Genomic DNA, 24113 nt, shown 5'->3' with positions numbered 1-24113 from the left:
CATTGAACCCTCCCCCCAGCTACAGGCTTGTAAAAGTGGTAGTATTAAAGTATATTATATAACCCTTCCTTTCTGTTTTCCTCTCCTCCGTCATCCTTATCTTGCTCTCTGTCCCTGCTTTTGTCTCCTCCCATCATCCTCATCTAGCTCTGTCCCTGCTTTCGTCTCCTCCATCATCCTCATCTAGCTCTGTCCCTGCTTTTGTCTCCTCCATCATCCTCATCTAGCTCTGTCCCTGCTTTCGTCTCCTCCATCATCCTCATCTAGCTCTGTCCCTGCTTTCGTCTCCTCCATCATCCTCATCTAGCACTCTGCCCCTGCTTTCGTCTCATTATCCTCATCTAGCTCTTCGTCCCTACTTTCGTCTCATCATCCTCATCTAGCTCTCCGTCCCTGCTTTCATCTACATCATCCTCATCTAGCTCTGTCCCTGCTTTCTTCTCCATCATCCTCATCTAGCTTTCTGTCCTTGCTTTCTTCTCCATCATCCTCATCTAGCTCTCTGCCCCCACTTTCTTCTCCATAATCCTCATCTAGCTCTCCGTCCCTGCTTTCATCTCCTCCATCATCCTCATCTTGCTCTCTTTCCGTGCTTTCTCCTCCATCATCCTCATCTAGCTCTCCGTCCCTGCTTTCTTCTCCATTCTCCTCATGTAGCTCTCTGTCCCCTCTTCCTCCATTATCACAGTGGGGATGGAGCGTTTGTGGTGATGTGCAAAGTTTGATGTCTGCCAAACATAGTGTTTTGTCTGATGGCCAAAAAGCACCATTTTATCTCATCAGACCATCTTGACAATGGATTAAATTGAACTCTGGGGGATGTTCAGTGCCTTGGAATGTTTTTGTATCCTTCCCCTGACTTATAAAACTACTAACATTTTCTCTGAGTTGCTTGGAGTGTCCTTTGTCTTCATGGTGCAATAGTAGCCAGGAATACTGATCACCCAGTGACGAGCTTCCAGACACACTTGAGACACATTTACTGCACTCAGGTGATCTCTATTTCCCTGATTGTGAGAGCACTAGCACCAATTGTCTGGACCTCTGTTGAATTAGGTCAGTAACTTATGCAGTCACTTATTTTACATTACATGACATTACTTTGTAGAAATCTGTTTTCACTTTAACTTTAAAGAGTTTTTTGCAACTTTTTTGTAAAACAGATCCAGATTTTATTGGTCATGACTGATTTATAAAAACGCTCCCTCCGTCCTGAGCTGTGATTGGCTGAGTACTAGCCTCCTCATTGGCTGGAGCACCGTCCTTTGCTTATTTTCCTCAAGTGAGAGTGCAGCATGAGGAGGCTGTGCTGAACTGTGTTATTCCGTCAGATGGCTTCAATAACAAGACCCTAATGGGTTGTGTTATTTTTGTGGGCATACAACACTAAAGATAAATTGTTTACCACAGCTTTAAAGGGTAAAACATCCAAGGTGTGAAAACTTCTTAAAGCAAGTGTTCTGTAGCCCAGATGGATGTGAACTATATTCAGTATAGTGGGTGTGTATATGGTCTGTCATGTCAGGTTACGTTTTCCCCTATTTCACTGATTATATTCGTGTTTGTGCTATTTATTTCAGCTCACTCTGAGCAGTGCATACTGTAGATGTTGTATTTAATCCATCTGGCTACACTTTTAGATGATAAAAAACCAACATGTTATCACCTGAGGGTTATCCTGATTGTGTTTGATAAAAAGAAGACGAGCACAAACATTTACTTTGTTAGTATTCATAATAGTTTGTATACACAATGTATAGGAGCACCAATAAAAAAACATCTTTTTTTCCAAACCTTTTTTTCCAACATTTTTTAAAAAGCCACAGATTTTTTTCTACAGAAAGCAAAAAAAAAAAAAAAAGCTCTGTACATGAACAAGCAACAACAGAATTCCCCATCATGAGCTGCAAAGTAAAACTCTGCTGCTCAAATTCATATCATCTCTGAAGCAAAAAACGAAAAGAAAAAAACAAAAAACATAAAAAACAAGACCAGCTGCCTGCTGCTTACCTAGGACACTACGTTACACAAACAGCTTCTGATATTTAAAACACAAGATATGTAAGAAATGTACTTTTCAAAAACTGTGAAAAAGTGCAATACAGGTTCAACTGTTTACAACTCAATAGATTATTTCCCAAATGGAGTCCGGTCCTTTTTCTCCTGCGTTTGTTTTCAATGATTTTCCCCCAAATAACTCATTCCTTGTTTGTATCCATAGTTAAAATCTCTTACAGATATTATTGACATTCATGACGATGTACATTTATGAGAAACATGGTATTCACAAAAGTAGAGCAAATTACTATGATTGCAAATGACAAATTTCTTTGGGTAAGAGGGTGATGAAAAACTAGTTTCTTAGATGAACTTTTTTTGTTCTTTTTTCACATCAGATTTGTTTACAGAACAAGCATCTTGTTTTTTTTTCTTCATACAAAAACTAGCATGTAAAAAAAATCTGGGAGTCCCATTCAAAAGGCCAACATCTTTGCATTGTATAAGATTTGTAAAAGAACCAGGGCATCTGATGAAGAGCATACAGCAAACATACTCCACTGTGAGAAGAATGCACACATGGTTCAGCAGTAAAGATGTCTGTAACCAAATATTGGTTTTTGGAAACGACACACACATTCGACCAAACTTCTCGTATAAAAGATAACTCATCTGTTGCGGGTGATTGAATGATTTAATGGGTGCCATGTTGAGATTTTCTTTTGTTGGAGGGGTGTGGGTCAGTGCCCTGAGTCCTGGGTACCCCTGACCTTTGAGGAGAAACTGTTGAGTCTAGTTAGCATCGACAGCACGACTCGGAGCGACATCCACGTAGAGCCGAGTCGTCTTAATTGTTCCAACACACAAACATGTTGGTAAGGCTTTTAAAACGGAGCTCCCACAACGAACCAAAGACTGAAAAAGAAGACGTTCTCATGTACAAAGCAGGCAACGCCAGAGAAGAATGTACTGTAGAAACGCATCAGGCTTCTCTCCCCTTTTGAGCCTCAGGACTCACTCGTACTCCCATTTCCATCCCAAATAATAATAATGAAATACGGGAAACAGTAAAACAATGAGGCAGTTTAAAAAAAACACAACATATGTACATGTTTATAAGAATATGTGTGTAAAAAAATAATACAATAACATAGAAAATAATAAAAAGTCATGGCACAATATACGACACATGGGGAAAACAAAACAAAGAGGAGGTTGATGAGTAATGTGGGTTTGTAAAAATAGGAGGGGGCTGAAATCCAATGTTCACTTCACTGAAACGGCCCAATAGATATACAAAATGCACAAAGAAAACACTAACCAAACAAACACTGTGTGTAGACTGCGTCGCATGAGCACCAACATCAAAAAACCAGCATATTTTTTGGACTTTCTCCTTTTGACTTGACGTTAAATCAACTGTCTCGAGTGAGCATTCGATAAAGGAAAAAACCTACCACATGTATTTTTGCTGAGGAAAAAATTCACAATCTTTCGGATCAAAGCGACCAATGTTTCCAAGTTCATTGTCTCTGAGAATGGTTCTTCATAAAAAGATGTCACTTTTTCTTCCCTCTCATGGCAATCTCCTTCCTGAGACTGAGCAAGGTAAGCCGAAAAAAGTTCCTAAGTTTCAGTCTGGAGTTTGTTTTTTTTCTCTGCAGGGGGACAGGAGAGTTTTTAGGGCACAAGATGCCGTTTTGTGTCCGCCAGCTTCTGGCTCCCAGGATTTCTGCTTGGGTGTGTGTGTTTGACTGTAAGAGTGTGTGTCTGGTGTGTTCGATGACAGAGAGAGTGGGTCAGTGTGTGACGGTGTGCGTGCGTGCGTGCTCATGGCGCTGTGGTGATGGCGTTCAGGTCCTTCATCAGGCCCTCCAGGTGGGCCATCTCCTCGGTCAGCTCGTCAGGCTCGTAGCTCTGAGGGAGAGGAACAGGGTTACTGCGGGGGGCGGGGGAGGGGCAGGGAGGGAGGGAGGCAAGCACCTGGAGGGAGGAAGGGAGGGAGGAGAAAAGAGGAGAGGAAAGGAGAGGAGGAGAGGGTCAGTCAGGGATCTTCCACAGAGGACAGGGGGAGTCGTATGGGTTGGGGTGAGGCGAGCCGGGGGGAGGATGCTTTAGTAGGACTTTAAATGGAAACAACAGAAAGAGGCAGCAGACGAAAGCAAAACATCCAGAACCAAAGAGACAAACATTTAGGAGATGGAGAAAAATAAAGTCATTCCAGACGTGGGTTTTTGTTAAGGTCAGTGGTTAAATGATTTTAAAACAGACAGCCGAAGACGCAACAAAAATGGTGAGATTGAAGTTGGACAGAATAAAAAGAGAGAAAGAACAAATAGAAAATGTGGTTAACACCGACATCTAGTCAAAATTAACTTCATAATCCAGTGCCCAAAGAAAAACCTGACATGGATCTGGAAGGACTGTGATCGCTTTAATCTCAGATTCACCACAAGCAGCCAGTGTGGGGCGCTATACTCACGCTGTCTACGTCCTCCAGCATCTTACTGGTCTCTGGGACATCGGGGGCGTTGGGCACGGTCACGACCATCGGTGTTCGTGTCCTTCCTAGTGTTCCAATAGAGGCTGTTTTAACAACATGCGGGTGAGTAGGAGGCCCTGAATGTAACACAAACATACAACAGTCAGTGAGGCCCTGAATGCAACACAGAGTGAGTGAGGCCCTGAATGCAACACAAACACATAGTCCCTCATTTATCAAACCAGTGCAGATTTGTGTGTAGAAATCATCTTAGAGCAGGGTCCACGTGTGATTTTATGAAACATGCCTATCTGGCCAATAACAGCATGCGACTGAGCTGGTGTCGATAAATACGGTGGCTGAAAACAGTCACCATTTAACCCTTGGGATATGTTGTGCACATTTTATGAGCTTTCATTCTTCTCTGTTTGATCATTTTGGCTGTGTTCATGTATGTGGCTTGAATTTTGGCGAGACTGTGTATTTTCATGTAATCTTGTTATTTCCAACTCAGCCCCTACAGTTAATCTAAAATACACTGTTTACAAGCAAGAGTTACACTCTTGCTTGTAAATTTGCTTGTAAGACGCCCCACTGAAACCCATTCATATTGCAGTTTTTTATTTCACTTACTTTAAAGCATAATACATGTATTTTATTATATCTGGGTGTCAATCTAGATCTTTGGTTTGGAATGGATTATTTTTACTACTTTCTACCAGATGGTGTCATTTTGACCATATTTGGCATACGGAGAAAAAACATGCAAAAAATAATGATGCATAAAAATCGATGTTGCTGTTAATTATTGACATATCCAAGGACGTAATAATTCAAAACACAAAAACTTAATTCACATGCAGTATATTGCACGCAATTTATTTTTCTGCTTTTATCCCCATTGAAAAACATGGTGGCATCATGACAAAACTAGCATTCAAAGGGTTAAAATCTCTGAAAATTAATGAATACTTGTTATCAAAAATTAGGCCAGATGCAGGGGGAAAAGTAAGCTCAGTGAAAGTTGAATAAGCTATTAATGCATAATATTTTTTTATAGCTGCGGTATGAAGAGCACATGTTTTGGGTTTAGCAGCCTGAGTGTGACCAAAGTCAAAACAGTCCCTAAGGGTTAAATAACACGCCCTGGCCTCGCGCTCAGAGTCAATAACATGGATATAGATGATATGGCAATGAGACCATGATCCCTTTATCATGGTTTCAGTCTCCAGGTCAGAGAAGTCAAGGAAAATGAAATATGTTTATTTTCAGCCTGGAAAGTGTCAATAAAGTGAATTTAGAAACACTGTGTGAGGAGGGAAATCCCCACTGAAGTTAACAGAGTCACTGCAAATAAATCAACTCCAGCTGATATTAGAATATTTAAAGGCCACATATTTTACCCCTTTGAGACAAGTGTTTATTGGTCTCAGAGGTCCCCAAAACATGCCTGTGAAGCGTGTGGCTAAAAACACTCCAGTATGAGCTTTCCGCATGTCTAAAAACCCCTCTGTTGCAGCCCTGCTCAGAACGAGCTGTTTCTGTGTCTGTGGCTTTAAATGTCAATGAGCTGTCTGACTCCACCCCTCTAAGGAAATGTATGTGGCTTAATGGATGTTGTTCTCCTGATCCTAGGAGGATCAGGAGAGGAGGGCGGAACTTTCCTCCAAGCGAGGAGGGCCATCCGAACCTGGGGGCGGTGCTAACTCCCCACAAGACATCGTGAGGGGGAAATCTGAGAATGGCTTATTTCAGCACACATTTTGTGAAGGTGGAAAAAGTGTGTGTGTGTGGGAGGGGGTGTCTGATTCTTGGGGGGGATTGTGGACAGGCCAGGGGCACATATTTTTATTAGAAAAGTCTGAAAAAGTGTATCTGGCATAATATGTGACCTTTAAAATGAGTTCTAAGAAAGTATTGTTTTAATTGATATTTATAATCGTAAAAGCTTCCATTTAAAGAATATCTGTTATAATTCTATTATTTTAGAGCGTCTGTGTCTTACAGCCTCCAGCTGTGTGTCTGCGCAACGCAGCAAGCACAGTGGATTAGATTATTGCAACCTGTAGACATGCTGATTGGTTATGGTCCAATGTAAATTTAGGTTTGTTGATATAATGCTTTATGGAGGAATTTTTTTTTGTATAACTTTATTTTTTTCCTATTTTCCAACAATATAAACAGCACGTTTACATTTTCAGTGGCACATCAACATAAACGCAAACATTTTCAGGGACATTTCAGGCATTCTTCTCAGTCTTACATAGTCCAGTTATTCATTGGTATCACTTTCAAAGTACATAGTCCATTTCCTCCAGATCTTTTCATGTTAATTTCCTTTAAATTTTAGTTGGTTTGTCAACTTTTCCATTACACAGATATCCAACCATTGTTCTGTCTTTGAAGATTCAGCTTTGTACCACTTTCTAGTTATAGCGTTTTTACAAGCCACCATTAGGATTTTGAACAAGTATCGATCACTTTTTCCCACAGTTTCTTCAGTGTTTTCAAGGTACATGACATGATAGCCCATTATACTGTTCACAATAGTATTTACATAATTCCAGAAATGTTTTAAAACAGAACAGCTTCAGAAAATGTGTATAGTTGCTCTCTTGTACGATAGAACTTTGATCATTACTGAAGGCAGCCTGTCTATCTTATTTTATGAAATAAATAGATACAGAAATGCTCCTTCATAAACTTAACAAATAGTGAGGAAATCAGCTGCAAGTTCACGCTGCTCAACTTCATTTAAAAAGCATTAGGGCTCACATGGATTGTGAGAGGTTTGGTGTGGTGTTAAATACATTTAAAAAGTCATTTTTAATCCAACACTACCTGATCCATTCTGCAAAGTGAGTCCACACAGACATGACACAAGTGCACAAGAGCTCAGACCTGCTGTTAGGGGTGGGAGCATATCGTACGCTCACACTCAGGTTAATAAAAGGTTAATAAGGTTAATAAAAGCCGATCCGTGTGTGGAAATGAGCATACATCCAAGTTTCTGGTGTATGCACGTTTGATAAATGAGGGCCATAGACAGTGAGGCCCTGAATGCAACACAACACACAGTCAGTGAAGCCCTGAGTGAAACACAGACATACAACAGACAGTGAAGGCAACAAATGAATGCAGTGTTGAGTTTCTGCTGTTTCTGTGACTCTTTCCTCCCACTATCACCCTGACATGGATCTAAGATTTATGAATTCATCCTAAAATCTTAGTGTGCACCAGGTATAAGATTCTCAAAGTCAACTTTTTAAGACTTGCTAAAATTAATTTGGATGCTAACGTCCCACTAATAAGTGAAATGGTAAAAATATTGCTTGCTATAACAGCAGTAGTGTTGTACATTGTGGTATACTTCAGAATTTGTAAGGGCACTGTAGTTTTCTTATACTTAACTCTACATAAACTGGAAAGCTAACCCATGCACTAAAATGTTTATGAGACTGGATTAATAGTGGATTAATCTGCACCTTCTCAGGGTTACTAGCTCCTGTTTGAGGAACCAATAGTGCATGGTTGATTCACCTTTTGCAAAAGTGGTCTGAAATTAGAAAGTTGATTTGGAATCAGATTTTCTCGTCTTTTCTCATCATAAGCTTTTAGATTCATTCTTTTTAATCTCAACATTAAAAATATCTGATTCATAACAAAAAGAGATTTCAGATGTGTGATTTAATGGAAATTCTTGTTTTTTTGGTGAAATTCACTACTGAGTGATCATCATGTGATGCATCCTAGATCAGTGTTGCTCTGTGAAAGTATTCGTAGTAGACGATCAGGCCATGATGGCTCAGCAGGCTATCTTGTAGTCTGATCTGACCTGAGCTGCCCTCTGTGGTTGTTTCTGTTTGTGTGACTGTGTTTATGTTTCTCCTCACCTGTCTGAGCCAGCAGCGGTGTGCTAGGCAGAGCAGACGACTCATACGTTGGATGGCTGCCGGCTGGGATCGCAGGCACAGCGAAGCTCTTCAGGGGGTGCGCGTGGGCGTGCGGGTGGGCTGAGCGGTGGGGGGGCAGTTGGCTTGAATAGCTGGGCTCCTCCTCCGTGGTGGTGGAGCCGTGGTAACTGCCCTCGGGGTCGACCATGATCTCTGATGGGCAGGAAGCCTGGGAGGATGCAGTAGCTGGAGGGAGGGGCTCTGAACTAGGGGTGTTCCTGACCGACTCTGGAGAGGGGAGGGAGGGGAGTCCACGAGAGGCAGTGAGAAGACAGATTCAAAGGCTTCTCTCGGTTTTTATCTACCATTACTGAACATTTTTTCAATGTAGAAGACTGTAGTATATGATTGTGATTATGCCCATTCCAGTGCAATTATTTTGTCAATAAACTTTGTTAGGTTAAACGGCATACTTCAAATTTTACATGGAGATTTTTCAACCAGTTCAGACATTATAAAGTGGATATAAAAAGTCTATACAACCCTGAAAAAAAAAACACTCAAAATCTGTTAGACTGAGAGGACATCTCTTGTCTACAGCTCACTTCAGGTCACCCCTCAGAATTAAGTAGGATTCATGTCTGGAGGCCACTGTGCTCTTGGGAACCTTCAGTACAGCAGAAATGTTTTTGTGTCTTTCCCCAGATCTGTGTCCGTCAACAATCCTGCCTCTGAGCTCTGCAGACAGTTCCTTTGACCTCATGGCTTTGTTTTTGCTCTGATATCATTGTCAACTGAGGTCTTCTATAGAGAAGTGTGTGCCTTTCTAAATCATGTCCAATCAGTTTAATTTACCCCAGGTGGACTCCAATCAACATCTCAGCAAAGATCAGAGAAATTGGAGGGAACTGAGCTAGATTTACGTCTATATTAACTGCTATATCTCAGGGTTTTTTTCAGCATCAGGCTGCAACATAAAACTGAAAAAAGTGAAGGGGGTCTGAATACCTTCTGAATTAACTGTATTTTGCAGAATTAGTGCACAAAACATAACTGCAAATACAAAATCTTTGGTTTATGTCTAGTTTGTCTCAGAAACAATTAGCTGAGTAGAATAAAGCATAAAAAAACTCAAATTACGGAATAGAGGAAATGTGGGTTAGCAAAACTTTGAAAAACTAAAATATGAATGTAGAAAGATGATGGTTGCATGTGAATGAATGAGTAAACAAGACAATGAATGAGCATAACCAGGACACCTCTGTATTTCTCCTGCTGTCCAGCAGGGGGCAGTGTCTCACCTTCAGAGTCCACCCTGTCTAGATGGGAGATGGGGGTGGCGCAGGCGTGCGGGCGTGAGTGCCCAATGCCTTGGTGGTAGAGGTAGCTGCGTGTTGGCGACACCAGGCTGCCCATGTGATAATGGTGGTGATGGTTATCAAGGGAATGGATGGGATGAGCACTAATCACAGCTGTGAATGGAAATGGACACAGGTACAGACACAGAGACACAAAAACACAGGATGAGATGTTTACCAGCTGAAACAATGGTGACGGATGAGGATGCTTTATGATGAGAAACATAAACATGCAGATTGCTGTAATAATCACAAGAATCATATATTTTGTAAGATCACATTGGGAATTTTTCTTGAAGGAATGAAAGTTGTTTAGGAATACATCAGGGGATATAGTTGAATATTTTTAAACTGTGCTCTGAATCTAACTGTAAATACTGAGAAGCTCACACAAACAAACACTTACGCTGAGGGGGCTGTGCGTCAAAAGGCATCATCATTTTAGGCCTCATCCCTCGTCGGCCTGCTAGTGTCGACATGCTGTCCTCTGATTCGTGGCCTAAAAGGTACGGTGGAAACCAGCCAATCAGAAAGAGCTGCTACTCTACTGTAATCCTTCCTCAGGATCCTTAATCAATTTCAAATCATTTAGCTAACCTCTAAGTATGCATGTCACACTCAACATTCTTGACATTGAGTGGCTTCAGTGTTTGCACTAGTTGTAAGATTGCAGTGTGTCCTTGCAGCACTGCAATCAAGTCGAGTAATGGACATAATGTATGAAAAGCATGAAATGTTTTGCATGATTATCAAAGAAAAAAGCAAACATAAGAAAATTAAACTTCCAGGACTTCTCGGGCCTGCCTCTGGAAAATAACCAGTGGGTAATAGCAAATTTCCTATCTATATAACTGCTGTTTTCTGAGATAAACCCAGATTTCTCCCGTCTGCCAGCCAAACTCAAGAAGATTGCTCGGAGTTGGTATGCATGTAAGCTGAAGCAGCAGGGTGACATTTTACTTTGATCTCTTTCCCACAACATTGACTTTTATGTCTTCCTCTTGGGCAAGACTGACCACGGTAGGAGTTGCGTCGCTGCTGCAGGTGGGGGTCTCTCTCCAGGCCACTGTCGGCTGGCGTGATGTCCTGTGAGGTGCGGGGGATGGGTGTTTCTGTCATAACTGGATTTGGGTCGGGCGACTTGTCCATTGGTTTAAGCTCCAGCCTCTCATGGTGAATCCAAAGATCAGGAGGCTTCAGGTCTTTTGAGTTTCCCTTGTACTTGTGGGAACCATTTGAAGACTTTGAAGCAGCTCGTTTTCTGCGGGAGAGAACGGAAAGATGATGAAATACTGACCTCGATTTGAGAGAAAAAGGTGGCAGGGTGGTAAAACTGGAAGAAAGGGGAACAGGGTGTAGCTAAGCTGCAGTCCAATCAGTGGTACAAGCAACAAAGAGAGGATGTCACTGAGCTTCTTACTTTTTCTGGTGTGACGTTGTGCGCCGTGTGCACAGGAAGGCTCCGACCACCACAACGATGATGGTGAAGGCTCCCACTGAGATGATGATGACAATGACCAAGATGTGATTCTCACTGTTGCCTCCCACACCTGATTTACCTCAAGAGGAGAAACACTGGGTTAGAGATGACACATTTAAAACAGCTCTTAAAAGACACAAGTGAGTTATGAGAATGGGGGACTGCAAGATAACACTACAAAACATTTAGAACTACACCGTCATTTAAAGAACCCAGACTTAGAAGGTCCTCTCTAAGTGTACAGGTGCATCTCACTAAATAAGAATAACATGGAAAAATCATTACATAAAGGGTGAAAAATTTTAAATTTTTGAAATAAGACCCAAAATTCTCAAATCTCAGATATTAGAATATTACATGGGACAAATAAAAGAGGATTTTTGATAAAGAAATGTTGGCCTTCTGAAAAGTATGTTCATTTATTTGCACTAAATACTTGGTTGGTGCTTGTTTTGTATGAATTACTGCGTCAGTGGGGTGTGGCATGGAGGCGATCAGTCTGTATTGTTGAGCTGTGTTGACTCCGGACTTGATAAAGTCCAGTGAGCCAACAGCAGCAGATGACACTGAAACACTGGACTTCAGGCATCTTTCCTCTCTTCCTACTCCAGACTCTGAGACCTTGATTTCCAAATGCAACACAGAATTTACTTTCATCTAAAAATAGGACTTTAGACCACTGAGCAATAGTCCAGTTTTGTCCTCCTTAACCCAGGTAATACTCCTCTAACATTGTCTCTGATTCAAAAGGGGCTTGACATGAGGAGCCTAGCAACAGTCTACCTACCATGCACTGTGTTGTTTTGAAGTGTGGCTAGCGATACTGACAGCAGTAGCCCCAAGATATCGAGTATAAAACATGTCCTTTTCAACTGTAGCTATAACTATGCAAATTGAGTTTTTATGCACTTTAAGGTATGCCTGAGTTATATATGATCAAAATGATTATTTACAGAATTTCATTTTATTTTTTCATTCTATTTATTTCATTTTTACTTCTACTACCTCAGGTTATGTTCAAATACAGCTCTGTTGTCGTGTTTGTATGCACTTTTTAATTTGCCTTTGTCATGTTGCCAAATTTAAAAGGGAGACTATGAACAAAAGTGCTTATTTTTCATCAAATTGATCTGTATTGGTTCAAAATTTGACAATACCAGCTGCTTACTGGGCGCTGAACATGTCTGGCCCAGCTACATTTCTTGATTTTAAAATTTGGCCCAGTTGAATTTGTAATTGAATAGCCCTGCTGTGAGCTATAATCATTACAATTAAAATAAACTAACTAGGGCTGACAAAAGATTGAAATTTGTGATCAGGATTAATCTCAGAAAATCTTTAGTTAATGGTGATTAATCACAACCTTTACATCACATTTTGAAACTCCAATATTTTGCATTTCTTACTGTTTTTGAGTCATTTTGGATTTTTCTACTGTCTTAATTTAGGGGTTATTGACTTACTCTTTAGATACAGACCTTCTTTTATTGGTAGATTGAAAATTTTAACATGAACTTAACAATGGAAAAAGGGACTTATTATGGATTAAAAAGGAAACGAGAGCATTTAAAAGACTCAGATGACTTTGACTTGTCTACTGAGCTGTCTGTACATTATTTAAAGTTAAATGAGACATTAAGAAGCAGTGGTGAACTTATTTTACATCACTGGCTGCAGGGAGAGGATGAAATGCAGTACACAAGGTCTACTGAAAGTGACATCAATGCATGCGATTAATCACAATGAAAAAAATAGTGCATTTATTGTGCAACTTGATGAATCGTGATTAATTTGATCAATCTTGACAGCCCACAAATAAATACTATATATTAACTATTTCTTTACAGTTTATAATATCTGAATTTCACTTTTTGTGTTACTAAAATGAATGAACTTTTCCACAGTATTCTATTTTATTGAGATGCACCTGTACATGTATTTTTTGAAAAGTCTTTTAAAACTGATTTTATGGGCACAATTCGCTGATCTGGGGTGGGGTGGAAGAGGGGAGTCAAATCTTACCAACTGTAGTGCTGGAGTCCTGTGGATGTTGGTTGCCTGGAGGTCCTGGCTTTGGTGGAAGATTTGACGCTGATGCAAAATGAGAAACTATGTTATTACTTAAATACTCCTGACGTGTTTCTAAAGCTCCTTTGATGGCCATTTTCATCCCATCTAGCTCAAACGTTCAAAAAAAGCACTACAATTTACATATTGCTATAACCACAGAAAATAATTCGCCCAAGTTTTCATCAGTTGAAAATACTGAGAAGCAGAGACAGGCTGATTGCAGAGTCAGCAGTGAAAAATAAAGTGTAGAGGGGGAGTTTACCTTGGTCATTAGCCATTTTGTCAGAAGACTCAGCTTAACAGGCCAAAGGAGAGCAGGGAGAGAGAGACAATAAAAAGCAAAAACAGGTTAGCTGAAAAGAGCAGCGAAGAAGGCGGAAAAAGCAAAAGATGAAGTCTGTGAGGAAGAAGAACAAGCCAAACTACAGTGGAAGAAGAGCAAACACTGAGGAAAAACAAAAAGCAACAGATCACTACACACTCAGCCAAGGGGATATTAAAAGCAAAGCATCTAAATAAACATGATAAAACTCCTCCTATAAGGCACAAGAAACCAAAAAAAAAAAAAAAAAAAAAACAGATCCATGTAAACGAAATAAGGAGACGCAGCACCAACACACTGAAGAAATATGTTAATGATTAAAATTGGGTCTCTGTCCACACTATTCAGTCATCCAAAACTAATCAACAAGGCTCGAGAAATGTCCTTGTCTCAGTTTTCAGGAGTTTTCCACTGCTGCTTCATAAGGACAATTTATGTGAAGTGTTAATGATGGAAATTACTCTAGTCTGGAGTGGCACGGAAGATGATTTGTGAGGTTTAAGAAAAATGCATCTTGGAGGAGCCACAAACTGTCAGACACGATCAATTCTTTCTCAGATTTGGGATGCAGTAACACTACATTTTGTAAAATAAAATACTTTCACTGTGCAGTGTTGTAAAAGTCATATTTCTTATATAGGAGGACTTTTTAGTGAAAGAAAGTCTCATGTTGAAGATGTACTAACTGATTCCTTTAACTTGGGAAAGAACTTAATTCTAAAGTAACAAACCTAGCAACCCTAAAATATAAAAACATGAGACATTTTTTAGAGCATATTTAGTTTTCTTAAAGTTTGCAGGTTTTCTTGACACAATGTGGATCTACGTGCAATGCTAAAATAAAACAGAAATATGAGAAAAAAATTGACATTTGTCTGTGTTGTTTGTCTGCCGTCAGCTATTCCTGGTACTCAGTCACTGCTGTGATACTCTCCAGGACTCCATGGGTGGTTTCTCATTAGGAATTTGGGCCTGGACCAGAGTCCACTTAACCCCAAACTCTGTTTCATTTGATCAGTGTGAACACGAGCTTGAAGAAACGTTCTCAAGCACGATTCATGTCAACTTTAGCAGAGTAGTGTGGAAAAGGTGACTCAAATGTCTTCTAAAAAACATTGTTTTTGCACTGCACAGACCAAGTTCATCTTCTGATGGTGGCAGAGGAAGGAAGAGGGTCATAGCATATAATAATTAAAACCTTCATAGTGGCAAAATTGGTCCCATTTTCTGCACGAAGCTTTGACAAATGTTACCCAGTAGATGACATGAGTGGTTTTATGGCTGCTTCTTCATGTTTTTTCTTAATGGCAGATTTGTAAACCAACTACGGATGAGGATGAAATCATAAGCTCCCCTATGAAAACGTCCCTTTTATAAAAGTATTTCCCAAATACTGTTGAACAGAAGATAGAATTTTTAATCCAGCTTTTCCAAACATCCCAGTTTTATTTTGGATGCTTACATTACTTTTGTTGAGGATGCTCACAAAGTAGGAGAAGGATTTACAAAGTTCTCACAACGTTTCCAAGTGTCAAGAACTGGAGTGAGAAGGATCGTGAAAGAGCCAAACAGTCCAGAACAAGCTTAGCAGAGTTGGAAAGATTTCAAAGATTCTGGAAAAAAAAACAAAACTAGTGAGAGATGTGTCTAAAGACCCCAGAACAAATGCAAAGACACTACGGAAGGACTTAGCCAAGTCGGGAATTGAAGCCAAAAAAGAAGACCATCACTAGAGTCCTGCACAGGAATGGACACAGAAAAAGTCCACTTCCGCAGAGGAGACCCCTTCAAGGCAGACTGAAGTCTGCTAAGGACAAAGATTCTGATACTGGAAGCATTTTTTTTGGTCACATCAGGCCAAACTAGAACGATTTGGCTGTAGAGGTGCTGGTGATGTTTGGAGAAGTATCACCCAAAGAACACCATCCCCATGGTGAAAAACAGTGGTGGGACTATTATGCTGTGGGCATGCTCTACCAGGAGAGATGTAAGATGGAAGGAATCCTGAAGAAAAAAAAGAAGACACAACTGACTATTAAGGGGATCATCATTTAGACCATGGAAGTTTTTGTTTCTGTATGCAAAGTAAAATAATGTTAGCATCCAAAATAAAACTAGGATGTTTGGAAAAAGTGGTGTTAAACAATCCTTGCTCTGTTTAACAGCAGTTGGGAAATACTCAAAAAAAAAAAAATCATGTTGGGCTCATAATTTTGTCCTCACCTGTACATGCACACTGTAATCAATTGTTTTGGAGTATGTGCATACACAAGTGTGCTCAGGCACAGAACAATGTAAGGTGAAAGCAGACCAACAGGAGAGCAGGGAAGAGAGAGCGATCATGCTTGGGCATGACATGAAACAATGGCGCCTTACGTGAAAACACCCTATGCTGAGTTAAAGTGTCTCTGTGTTTGATAAATCTCCAAACAGTTTCCTGTGTTTCAATAACTAGGACTGGAGTAAGCAAAAGTTCCTTATCTCTGTGCTTAGCGCTTTTTGAGTTCAACCATCTCTTGAGAAGGAAACATCAAACATGGAGGGTGTACATTAACTGAACCACTGCTACAGCTTGTTGTTTTCCAGACTTACTCTTTGGAGTGCGGAAGTGTACGGCCTCAGACATGGGGCCCATGCCCTTTGAGTTTCGGGCCTGGATCTTGAAGTAGTATGTGGTGTCCAGAGTCAGCTCCTGAATCTGGTGGGTCAGACGATTCCCCACAACAGGCTCAATAACCCAGTCGTGGACTTCAGCATTTACATCTGTGCTGTAGTAGATGATGTAGCCTACACAGCAGAAAAGGTCGAAAAGAGAGAAGTACATTTTTAAAAATTCAGTGGCTGCAGAGGAATATATCCCATTATTTATCTAATGTATTAAAACCTCTGCATTATATCTTCTTTAAGTGAAATGCTACAGGCTGCAGTTTGGTTTACAGATAGAGATAGATGTTTCTCTCTAAACAAAGATACCAGGGAAACACATTTTCTTTGAACACATCCTGAGCAGACTAGCTTAATGTTAATAAATTAGTCAACATTTAGTCAAGAATTTAGCAAAGAGTTCTTGATGAACAAAGTCAAAATAAAGACAAGACAGGAATCAGACTTCTCTGTTCACAAACACAGATTTCCATTGTAAGGATGCCAAAAGTCATTAAATCAGAGCCTAAATTAAACTATTAGAATAAAAAAGTATCAAATAAAAGATCTTGCAACTCACCTGTGATCTTTCCGTTGGCCTCAGAGGGAGGCTGCCAGTTGACAATGATGGTCCGGGGTTTGTTCTCTTTGCTAACAACAGTCACGTCTTTCGGAGAGGAGCTGGGGACTGTCGGAGGAAGGAGGAAGAGACAGGACATTTGTCATGTTGTTGAAAAGTTCAGATAAAAGGTCAAAATGAAAGACCTTTTGTTTAGTTTTGAATATAAACGACATGGTGCACTTACCAGTAAGATATGAGCAAAAAGTGAGTGTTTGTGTTTCCCTGCAGATGTGTTTTGTGAAGCTTAGAACACATTTATCAGACTCTAGATGTACATCTAACATGTTAACATTGTATTTTCAGATTGTCATTGCTTCTAGTGGCCTAAGAACTACTAGCATATTAGGACATGTTTACTTTATAACATTAGTGTCTTTATTATGTATTCTGTTTAAAGAAACACATTTACATTTTCTTTGTACAAATTACATGTAAAAGACACTAAAGTTACCATGCAAGGCTGCTTTTTGTTCATGCATTTGTTAATTATTGGTTCTAACACTGCAGATGACATCACCTGGAAAACAAACCCCTGGCTGGGCTGAAATATAGTGCATATAGAAAGTATTCATCCCGTTGGATGTTTTTCCCTTGTTTTTTGTTTTTTTTTAATCGGTCACGAAAAGATGGAAGTATATATCAAGTTTATTTTAAAACTTTTTCCAACACAGCAATTAAAACGTACAATGACAAATGGCCCTAAAACTTGAGACTAAAGCATAAAAGTTTGAGTTTTTTTGTTGAGATGCTTTTTTATTGGCAAATACAGTATAGCAATTGTGCAATATGTCCAAATCCACCAGTCATGCAGCCAATTTGTAATAGTTTGCAATCAATGGTACTTTTGGAGAAAAATCAACACTCAAATTAAGTGCTGAGCTGAAGTGGACATGAAGTCATGCCTGACCAAGGCTCCAGTAATAGAAAACGTAATTAAAATGGCATTTAAATGTATATTATTCAAGTTTGAATCCATTATGTGGTTCTACTGATCCTCAGGCCGAGACTCCGGGCCATGGGTCTGCAAATCAGGACACAAATGTTAACAAATAGTGTGTTTTTTTTTTCTTCCAAAAAACTGGCATGCAATTCCAATTATTAATTAATTAAATCTAATTTTTCTTGGTTAAAATTGTTACTGTGCATGGGAGCGGGGTTAGTTTATCTCACTTTCAGTTAACAGCAGAGCAGCTGAAATTATTTCCACAATCACCAAACGGTCTTTTTAAATTACTTTCTTGTAGTTAATTCATGAATTGCTTACAAATACCTGTTTTAATATAATTTCAGTCATATTATATTGTTGAGCAACAGCGTGACTGTCCTCAGGCATGTCCTCTCCTTCCATTTGGGCTGTAAAAAGTAAAGAGTTACTCCCAGCCAGCCAGGGGCTTGTGACACTCGACATGTTGTTGGTTTGTGTGTCTGTGATTATGCTCATTTGTGTTATCTGTGTGTCTCTGTGTGATCATACTAGTCTCAAAGGTGGTTCCCTGTGCAGTCATGCTCCACGTGCTGGTGCGTCGGCCTTTGGTCACCATAACTGAGAACTCATAGAGTGTGTTGGGCTTCAAGCCTGTCACCATGTAGTTCAGGCTGGTGGTGTTGGCCATCTGGAGAGAGAGAGCAAATACGCAGAGACAAACACACACAGATGGCAGATTACATTAGCTTAACACTGATAAGTCTGCAGGGAATTGAAAGTATTTTGTCAGCCAGGAATAAACTGATGTCATAATTTATAACACAATAACCGTCTTTTGATTCTTTATCTGTTTTAAGAGTTTTTCCTGTTAATTCACTTTTAAGTCTCATGAATTCAAAAATTCTCCCAAATAACACCCTTTATTTTCCTGACAAACACTCCAAAACATACAAATACAAATGGTCAGATCAGACAAAAATAAATAAATAAATAAATAAATCATTGAAAGTGAGCACATTTATTTACATAGAGTCCTAGAAAGGGTTTACGCTACATTTCATACACTGAGCACTGAGTGCAAACAAAACCATTTACATTTTGTGACAGGGAAAACATTCACTGATCATTTTATTAGGTATACCTGCCCATCTGCTCATCGGGGTAAATACAGTATTTCATCAGCCAAATACATGGCAACAGCCAATACATTGAGGTATCCAGACATGGCCAAGATGATGTGCTGAAGTGAAAACTCTGCATCAGACAGGGGAAGAAAGACGATTTAAGTGGCTTTGAACCTGCCATGAGCATTGATACCAGATGGGCTGGTCTGAGTATTTCACAAACTGCTGATCGACTGGGATTGTCACACACAACCATCCCAGTGGGTTTACAAAGAAATGCGAGAAAAGAAAAAAACATCCAGTGAGCAGCAGTTCACTGTGCCACGATGCTTTATTGATGGCAGCATTCTAAGAAAAAGGACCAGACCTGATCGAGCTGATAGAAGGGCAACATTTCTCAAATTACAACCAGGCTATGTAGAGGGGCATCTCTGAATGCACATGTCAGATATTGAAGCCGACGGGCTATAGCAGCAGAAGACTACACTGAGATTCACTCCTGTCAGATGAGAACAAAAACTGAGGGTGCATTTTACTCAGGCTCAACAAAACTGGACAATAGCAGATTGGAAAAACATTGCCTGGTCTTATGAGTCTTGGTCTGCTGAGGTAGGGTCTGGGTATGCACAATATTGGATTTGCAGATATTTCTAAACTAATGTTAGCCAATAAAATACACAATTGTTTGTTTGTTTTTTGTTTTGTTTTTTTCAGTGCTGTAAAGAACACCAAGAGTCTCTTGTGCAAAGAGAGGCTGGCTGAAGAGGAGCTGAAGGAGGAATCAGTAACTAATTAGTAATTACCGTGAAGTTAAATATAGAGTACCTCAGGGCTTGTTATCGGGACTGCTGTTATTTACACTTTATATAACCAGCATCAGTCAAAATGTACCATATGCTAATTTCCATTTACATGAGGCTGACGCTGTCATTTATTGCTCCTCTCCTACATCATCAGGCTCTCTGCAGCTTACAGAAAGCCTTTGATTTTCTACAGAATACTCTGCCTGAGTTAAAACCAAACCTATGATGCTTTCAAAGTCAAAGAAAAAGGAGCCTAAGCTGTGTTCCATTACCACGTCTCAGTGTGATATGATTGAGTCTGTGTCCTCCTATAGATACCTTGGATTCTTGATTGATGATTCTCTGTCTTTTAAGTTTCATTTTATACAACTTGGAAAGAAGTTAAAATTGTGCCTGGGCTTCTGGCATCTACAATCCTCGCTCTGTGACTTAGACACAAGACTTGTTTTTTTGTTCCCAAAGTCTGCTTTGATATGGGTAAAAAAAGTTTTGGATTTGCTTAACATGCCTTAACATGCCTAAATACAGTAGAACCATGATTGGCTGATTATATACTTGTGTTAAAGATCAGTTGAACAGGTATAACATGTGTATACTTCAACAGTACTAAAGTGTTAAAAACTTCAACTAGAAATCAAATCTTGAGTTATATAACTATGCATCTTGAAATACCCAGTTTTTAACTGTAGAGCGGCAATACAGGGCAACATCTTAGCTTGCAAGGTCGCAGCAGCATTAAGTCAGGTTTGTCAGGTCACCAACAGCCTTATCTATACTACTGCATGCTATGACAGAAGTGCAGTTCTCCAGAGGGGGCTGTCAAACAGAGGGCAGTGGGATAAGAAAAAAAACTCACAGTCCTTTAGAAGCTAGTTCGAGAGCAGCCGTCTCTTCAATAATGTAAAAGCTCGTCTGGCTAGACTTTTCGCTCTAAAAGAAGACAGGACATGAAGCTTTAAGGTGAATTACTGCTGGTTCGAGTGGTCTCAAAGACAGCTGGACCTGTATTTACAAAGGAGGAGGAGTTCACACTCCACTTATAAAAACAGCAGAGAAGAGCTCTCTAATAGACTTGTTAATATATTGAATTTGGTTAATGGGACAGAAACATAATGAGCCTGTGGAAGTCTTTAATTACTGTCACAGTGTGAGAATCAACCAATTTAAGCATCCACTCATAGCAACAATACTTCTGTGTGTGTGTGTGTGTGTATGTGTGAACAATGCTCTGTCAGATCTACTCCTTCTTTTTCTACTTCTCAGTTTGTCTTGTCCTTGTTGAATAATTTATCAGTAAATGCAGGCCTCTATCTGAGCTCGGCTCGGTCACAGGTTTACACACATGCATACAACCATGAACACAAATACACACAGTAGCACACAAGTACACAGCATGGGAATCCAGCATTCAGAGTTACACTAATCATCATAATTGAGAGTTATGAATTCAGAAATCCAAGTCTGAATCTCAAACACCTTGTTTCAGATTGATCTCAAAGTGACTCGATACAAATGTTCAAATGTTGTTACATAAATTAGACGAGTGCATAATTACACAAAATTTTGATCTGTGTGACACTGATCCTAAACAATCCATGCAATATTCAAAAGCTGTGCAAAATTCACTGAACATAAAATCCAACAAAAGCTTGATTAACAGAAACTATAAACTAGTGCTGAATTCTATCATGAATTCTATAAACAAGCAAATGTGCAAGATGTGATACCAAACCATACCACACTGTACCCTACCCTACCAAACCATAAAATACCATACTGTACTTTGCTGTACCGTACCATACCGTACGCTATTGTCCCCACAGGAAAATTAGTCTCTGACTAATCGTGCTACATACATTCAGCAGTCCCCAATGAAGACATTTCCCCAGAGATCCTCTGTAGGGTTCAGGTCAGACCAGTTGGCTGGTCAATCAAACACAGTAATACCAGGGTCGGTAAACCAGTTTCTGGTAGTTTTGGCTTCACTGTGGGCAGGTGGAAAGAAAATCAGTATCTCCATAAAGCTTCTCTGCAGATTTAAGCATAAAGGGCTCTTAAATCTCCTGGTAGACTACTGACAGTGTTGATTCTGGACTTTTTATAAAGACCAGAGCAACAACAGCAGAGGACATGGGATCCCCAAACATCACTGACTGTGGAGACTGAAAACACTGGACTTCAAACAACATCTGTACCCCCCTGATTTTCCTCCAGACTATGGGACCTTAATTTCTAAATGAAATGCTGGATTTATTCTCATCTGAAAACAGGATTTTAGACCATTTAGACCAGGTGAGTAACTTATGAGATTGTCTGTGGTTCAGGATCAGCTCTACACTAGGAACACAACCCTTGTAGTCTATTTCCTGGACCTGTCTGTGTTGTGGCTCTTGTTCCACTGACTCCAGCCTTAGTCCACTCCTTGTGAAGTTCCCCTAAGTTCTTGGATCTGCTTTGTTTTGACAATCCTCTGAAGGCTGAGCTCTCCCCTGTTGCTTACACTCCTTTTACACCCCTTTTTTTATGCTTTCAATCAAACAATAACAAAAGCTGACACTTTAAATTGCAAACTCTGTTCAATAAAACCTATATTCCATATGGTGTACTCACTAATTAACAAAAAGCAGCATTTTTAATGGATATATATTACATAATAAAGGAGAAAAGCTGTAAAAAATGGCCTTCCTGGTTTGCACTGTAAGCAAACCTAGGATATTTGTAACCAGCAATGGCAACCTTAACAGCTTCGTGAAATCCATCCATGAAACCAAAATGTCACTTCATTGTTCTTAAACACACCATCTGGAGTGCAGCTTTAAATGTACAACCCTTGAAGCTCCTCTTTTGTATTAGCTTGTTATATAACACAATAACAAATAAAAAGATGGCTCTTTATGACCCCTAAGAAGCCAGACCCTCAGGGAGGAGACTATTTTTTCAGCCTGTTTCCTCCAAAGTTTCCTTTAGGCCATCATTTTTAGAGCAAGAGTCTGCTGATACTCCAGACTAGACTTCTTACATAAAATAGGGCAACTGTAGGAGATGATACAGCTTTTGCATTAGGTCCTTATTTCAATATTTGATGTATCTATGATGGTGCAGGATAGGCAAAAGTAAGCCACTGGGCTTCAGCCTATTCCTTTTTCCGTTGCTGTCTCATAAATTATTATTATGTATAAAATTATTTTATTTTTGTTTTTAAACTGAAAGCATTCATTCATTCATGTAACACTTCATAAAAATGAGCGTGCGAAAAGTTAATGAGCGTAGAGGGGCTTCTTCTCTTTTCAGAGCCTCAAAAATGTGCTCAAAAGGAGTATTGTTTTGGCACAAATACAAGCTTTATTCTACCAGTGCTTTGGAGCAGCTGCAGGAATGCTATCATCTTATGAAATTGCTTTTTATCTTAAGTACATCAATATAATGTCCTGTTTAATATCTGCTTAAAGGAAGTTCCACTGCACTGAAAAAGACTGTGTAAAAGTCTTGTTACTTAAAGCTGATGAGAGAATTTATTTGAGCAGTATTTAACTGAATTTTACAAAGTTAAAATCAAGTTACTTGAGCTTTAAAGTGCTGAAGTAAACCAAAGAAAGCAGAGCAAGATTTAAAATCAGACTAGAAGAAGAAGAATCAGACAGTGAGAATCCTGGGACACAAATATATGTTAGAAATTTACATCCGCAACTGAAGAAAAAGTAATTTACCTTGACTTTAGTGTTGGCAGGAATGTTGGTCTTCCAGCGAACGGTGTAGAAGCGGTTATCTGTGATCTTCTGGTTCTTGGGTAGAGAGTTGTCAGCCCAGGTCACCTTGATGGTGTCATGGCTCAGCACGGAGGCCTGAACACCCACTGGAGGCATCATGGGAGTGGGGTCTGGTACTGGGGTGTATGGAGCAGGGAAGAGTTCGTACAAGTCAACCTCGGGGTCTATGGGGTCTGCGAGTCAGGCAGTTAACCCGCATGCATGCACACAAATTAAAATGACCAAAATTAAAACATAAAGAGAAGCAGTGGTGGTGGAGTACACGGTGGAGCCATAACAGGATGCAGGGAGGCACAATAAGGAGAAAATCAGGTTAATGAGTTAAAAGGAAGCAGGACAACAAGGGATGGAAAAAAAAACATAATTGCAACAAAGATGGGATTGGGAGAGATGAAGAGAAAAAGAGAGAAGAATCTATTAGAAAAACAGACACTGACCTCTATAATAAAAAGAAGCTAAAGACCTTGTTTCTATCGATTCTACTCTACAGTATGTGGATCTCTCTATAGCTACTGAAGGGAGAAGAGCTGGAAACACACCAATTATAAGAAAAACAGTAAATGGAAAACTAGAGTGCAAGAAGAAACCCACAATTTCCAGACTGCCGCATTTAAGACCCTCAGCCA

General features: G+C 39.8%; 1 protein-coding gene across 14 annotated transcripts in view; it reads right to left on the bottom strand.

Annotated features, from left to right (window-relative positions):
• Nucleotides 1-1736: 1736 nt before the first annotated feature.
• neo1a (neogenin 1a) overlaps nucleotides 1737-24113 on the bottom strand; it is a 246610-nt gene continuing 224233 nt past the window's right edge. For 2 of the 14 annotated variants that reach the window (XM_041787290.1, XM_041787353.1), the window contains 13 exons: nucleotides 23428-23660; nucleotides 18343-18481; nucleotides 16827-16934; nucleotides 16196-16390; nucleotides 13544-13576; nucleotides 13234-13302; nucleotides 11152-11290; nucleotides 10748-10992; nucleotides 10138-10230; nucleotides 9675-9845; nucleotides 8374-8661; nucleotides 4481-4617; nucleotides 1737-3981 (listed from right to left, as the gene is read on the bottom strand). In XM_041787290.1, coding sequence (XP_041643224.1) covers nucleotides 3829-3981; nucleotides 4481-4617; nucleotides 8374-8661; nucleotides 9675-9845; nucleotides 10138-10230; nucleotides 10748-10992; nucleotides 11152-11290; nucleotides 13234-13302; nucleotides 13544-13576; nucleotides 16196-16390; nucleotides 16827-16934; nucleotides 18343-18481; nucleotides 23428-23660 — 2003 coding nt within the window. In that variant the 3' untranslated portion in view covers nucleotides 1737-3828. Of the gene's footprint in view, nucleotides 3982-4008; nucleotides 4122-4480; nucleotides 4618-8373; nucleotides 8662-9674; nucleotides 9846-10137; nucleotides 10231-10747; nucleotides 10993-11151; nucleotides 11291-13233; nucleotides 13303-13543; nucleotides 13577-16195; nucleotides 16391-16826; nucleotides 16935-18342; nucleotides 18482-23427; nucleotides 23661-24113 lie in introns of those variants that run through there. The other 12 variants (XM_041787345.1, XM_041787315.1, XM_041787298.1 and 9 more) reach the window with 12 other exon arrangements.

Source organism: Cheilinus undulatus, linkage group 1 (assembly GCF_018320785.1).
Source record: "Cheilinus undulatus linkage group 1, ASM1832078v1, whole genome shotgun sequence".
In the NCBI taxonomy this organism is placed as follows: domain Eukaryota; kingdom Metazoa; phylum Chordata; class Actinopteri; order Labriformes; family Labridae; genus Cheilinus; species Cheilinus undulatus.
Note: the sequence above shows the minus strand (reverse complement) of the source record. Positions and strands in the feature narration are given on the sequence as shown.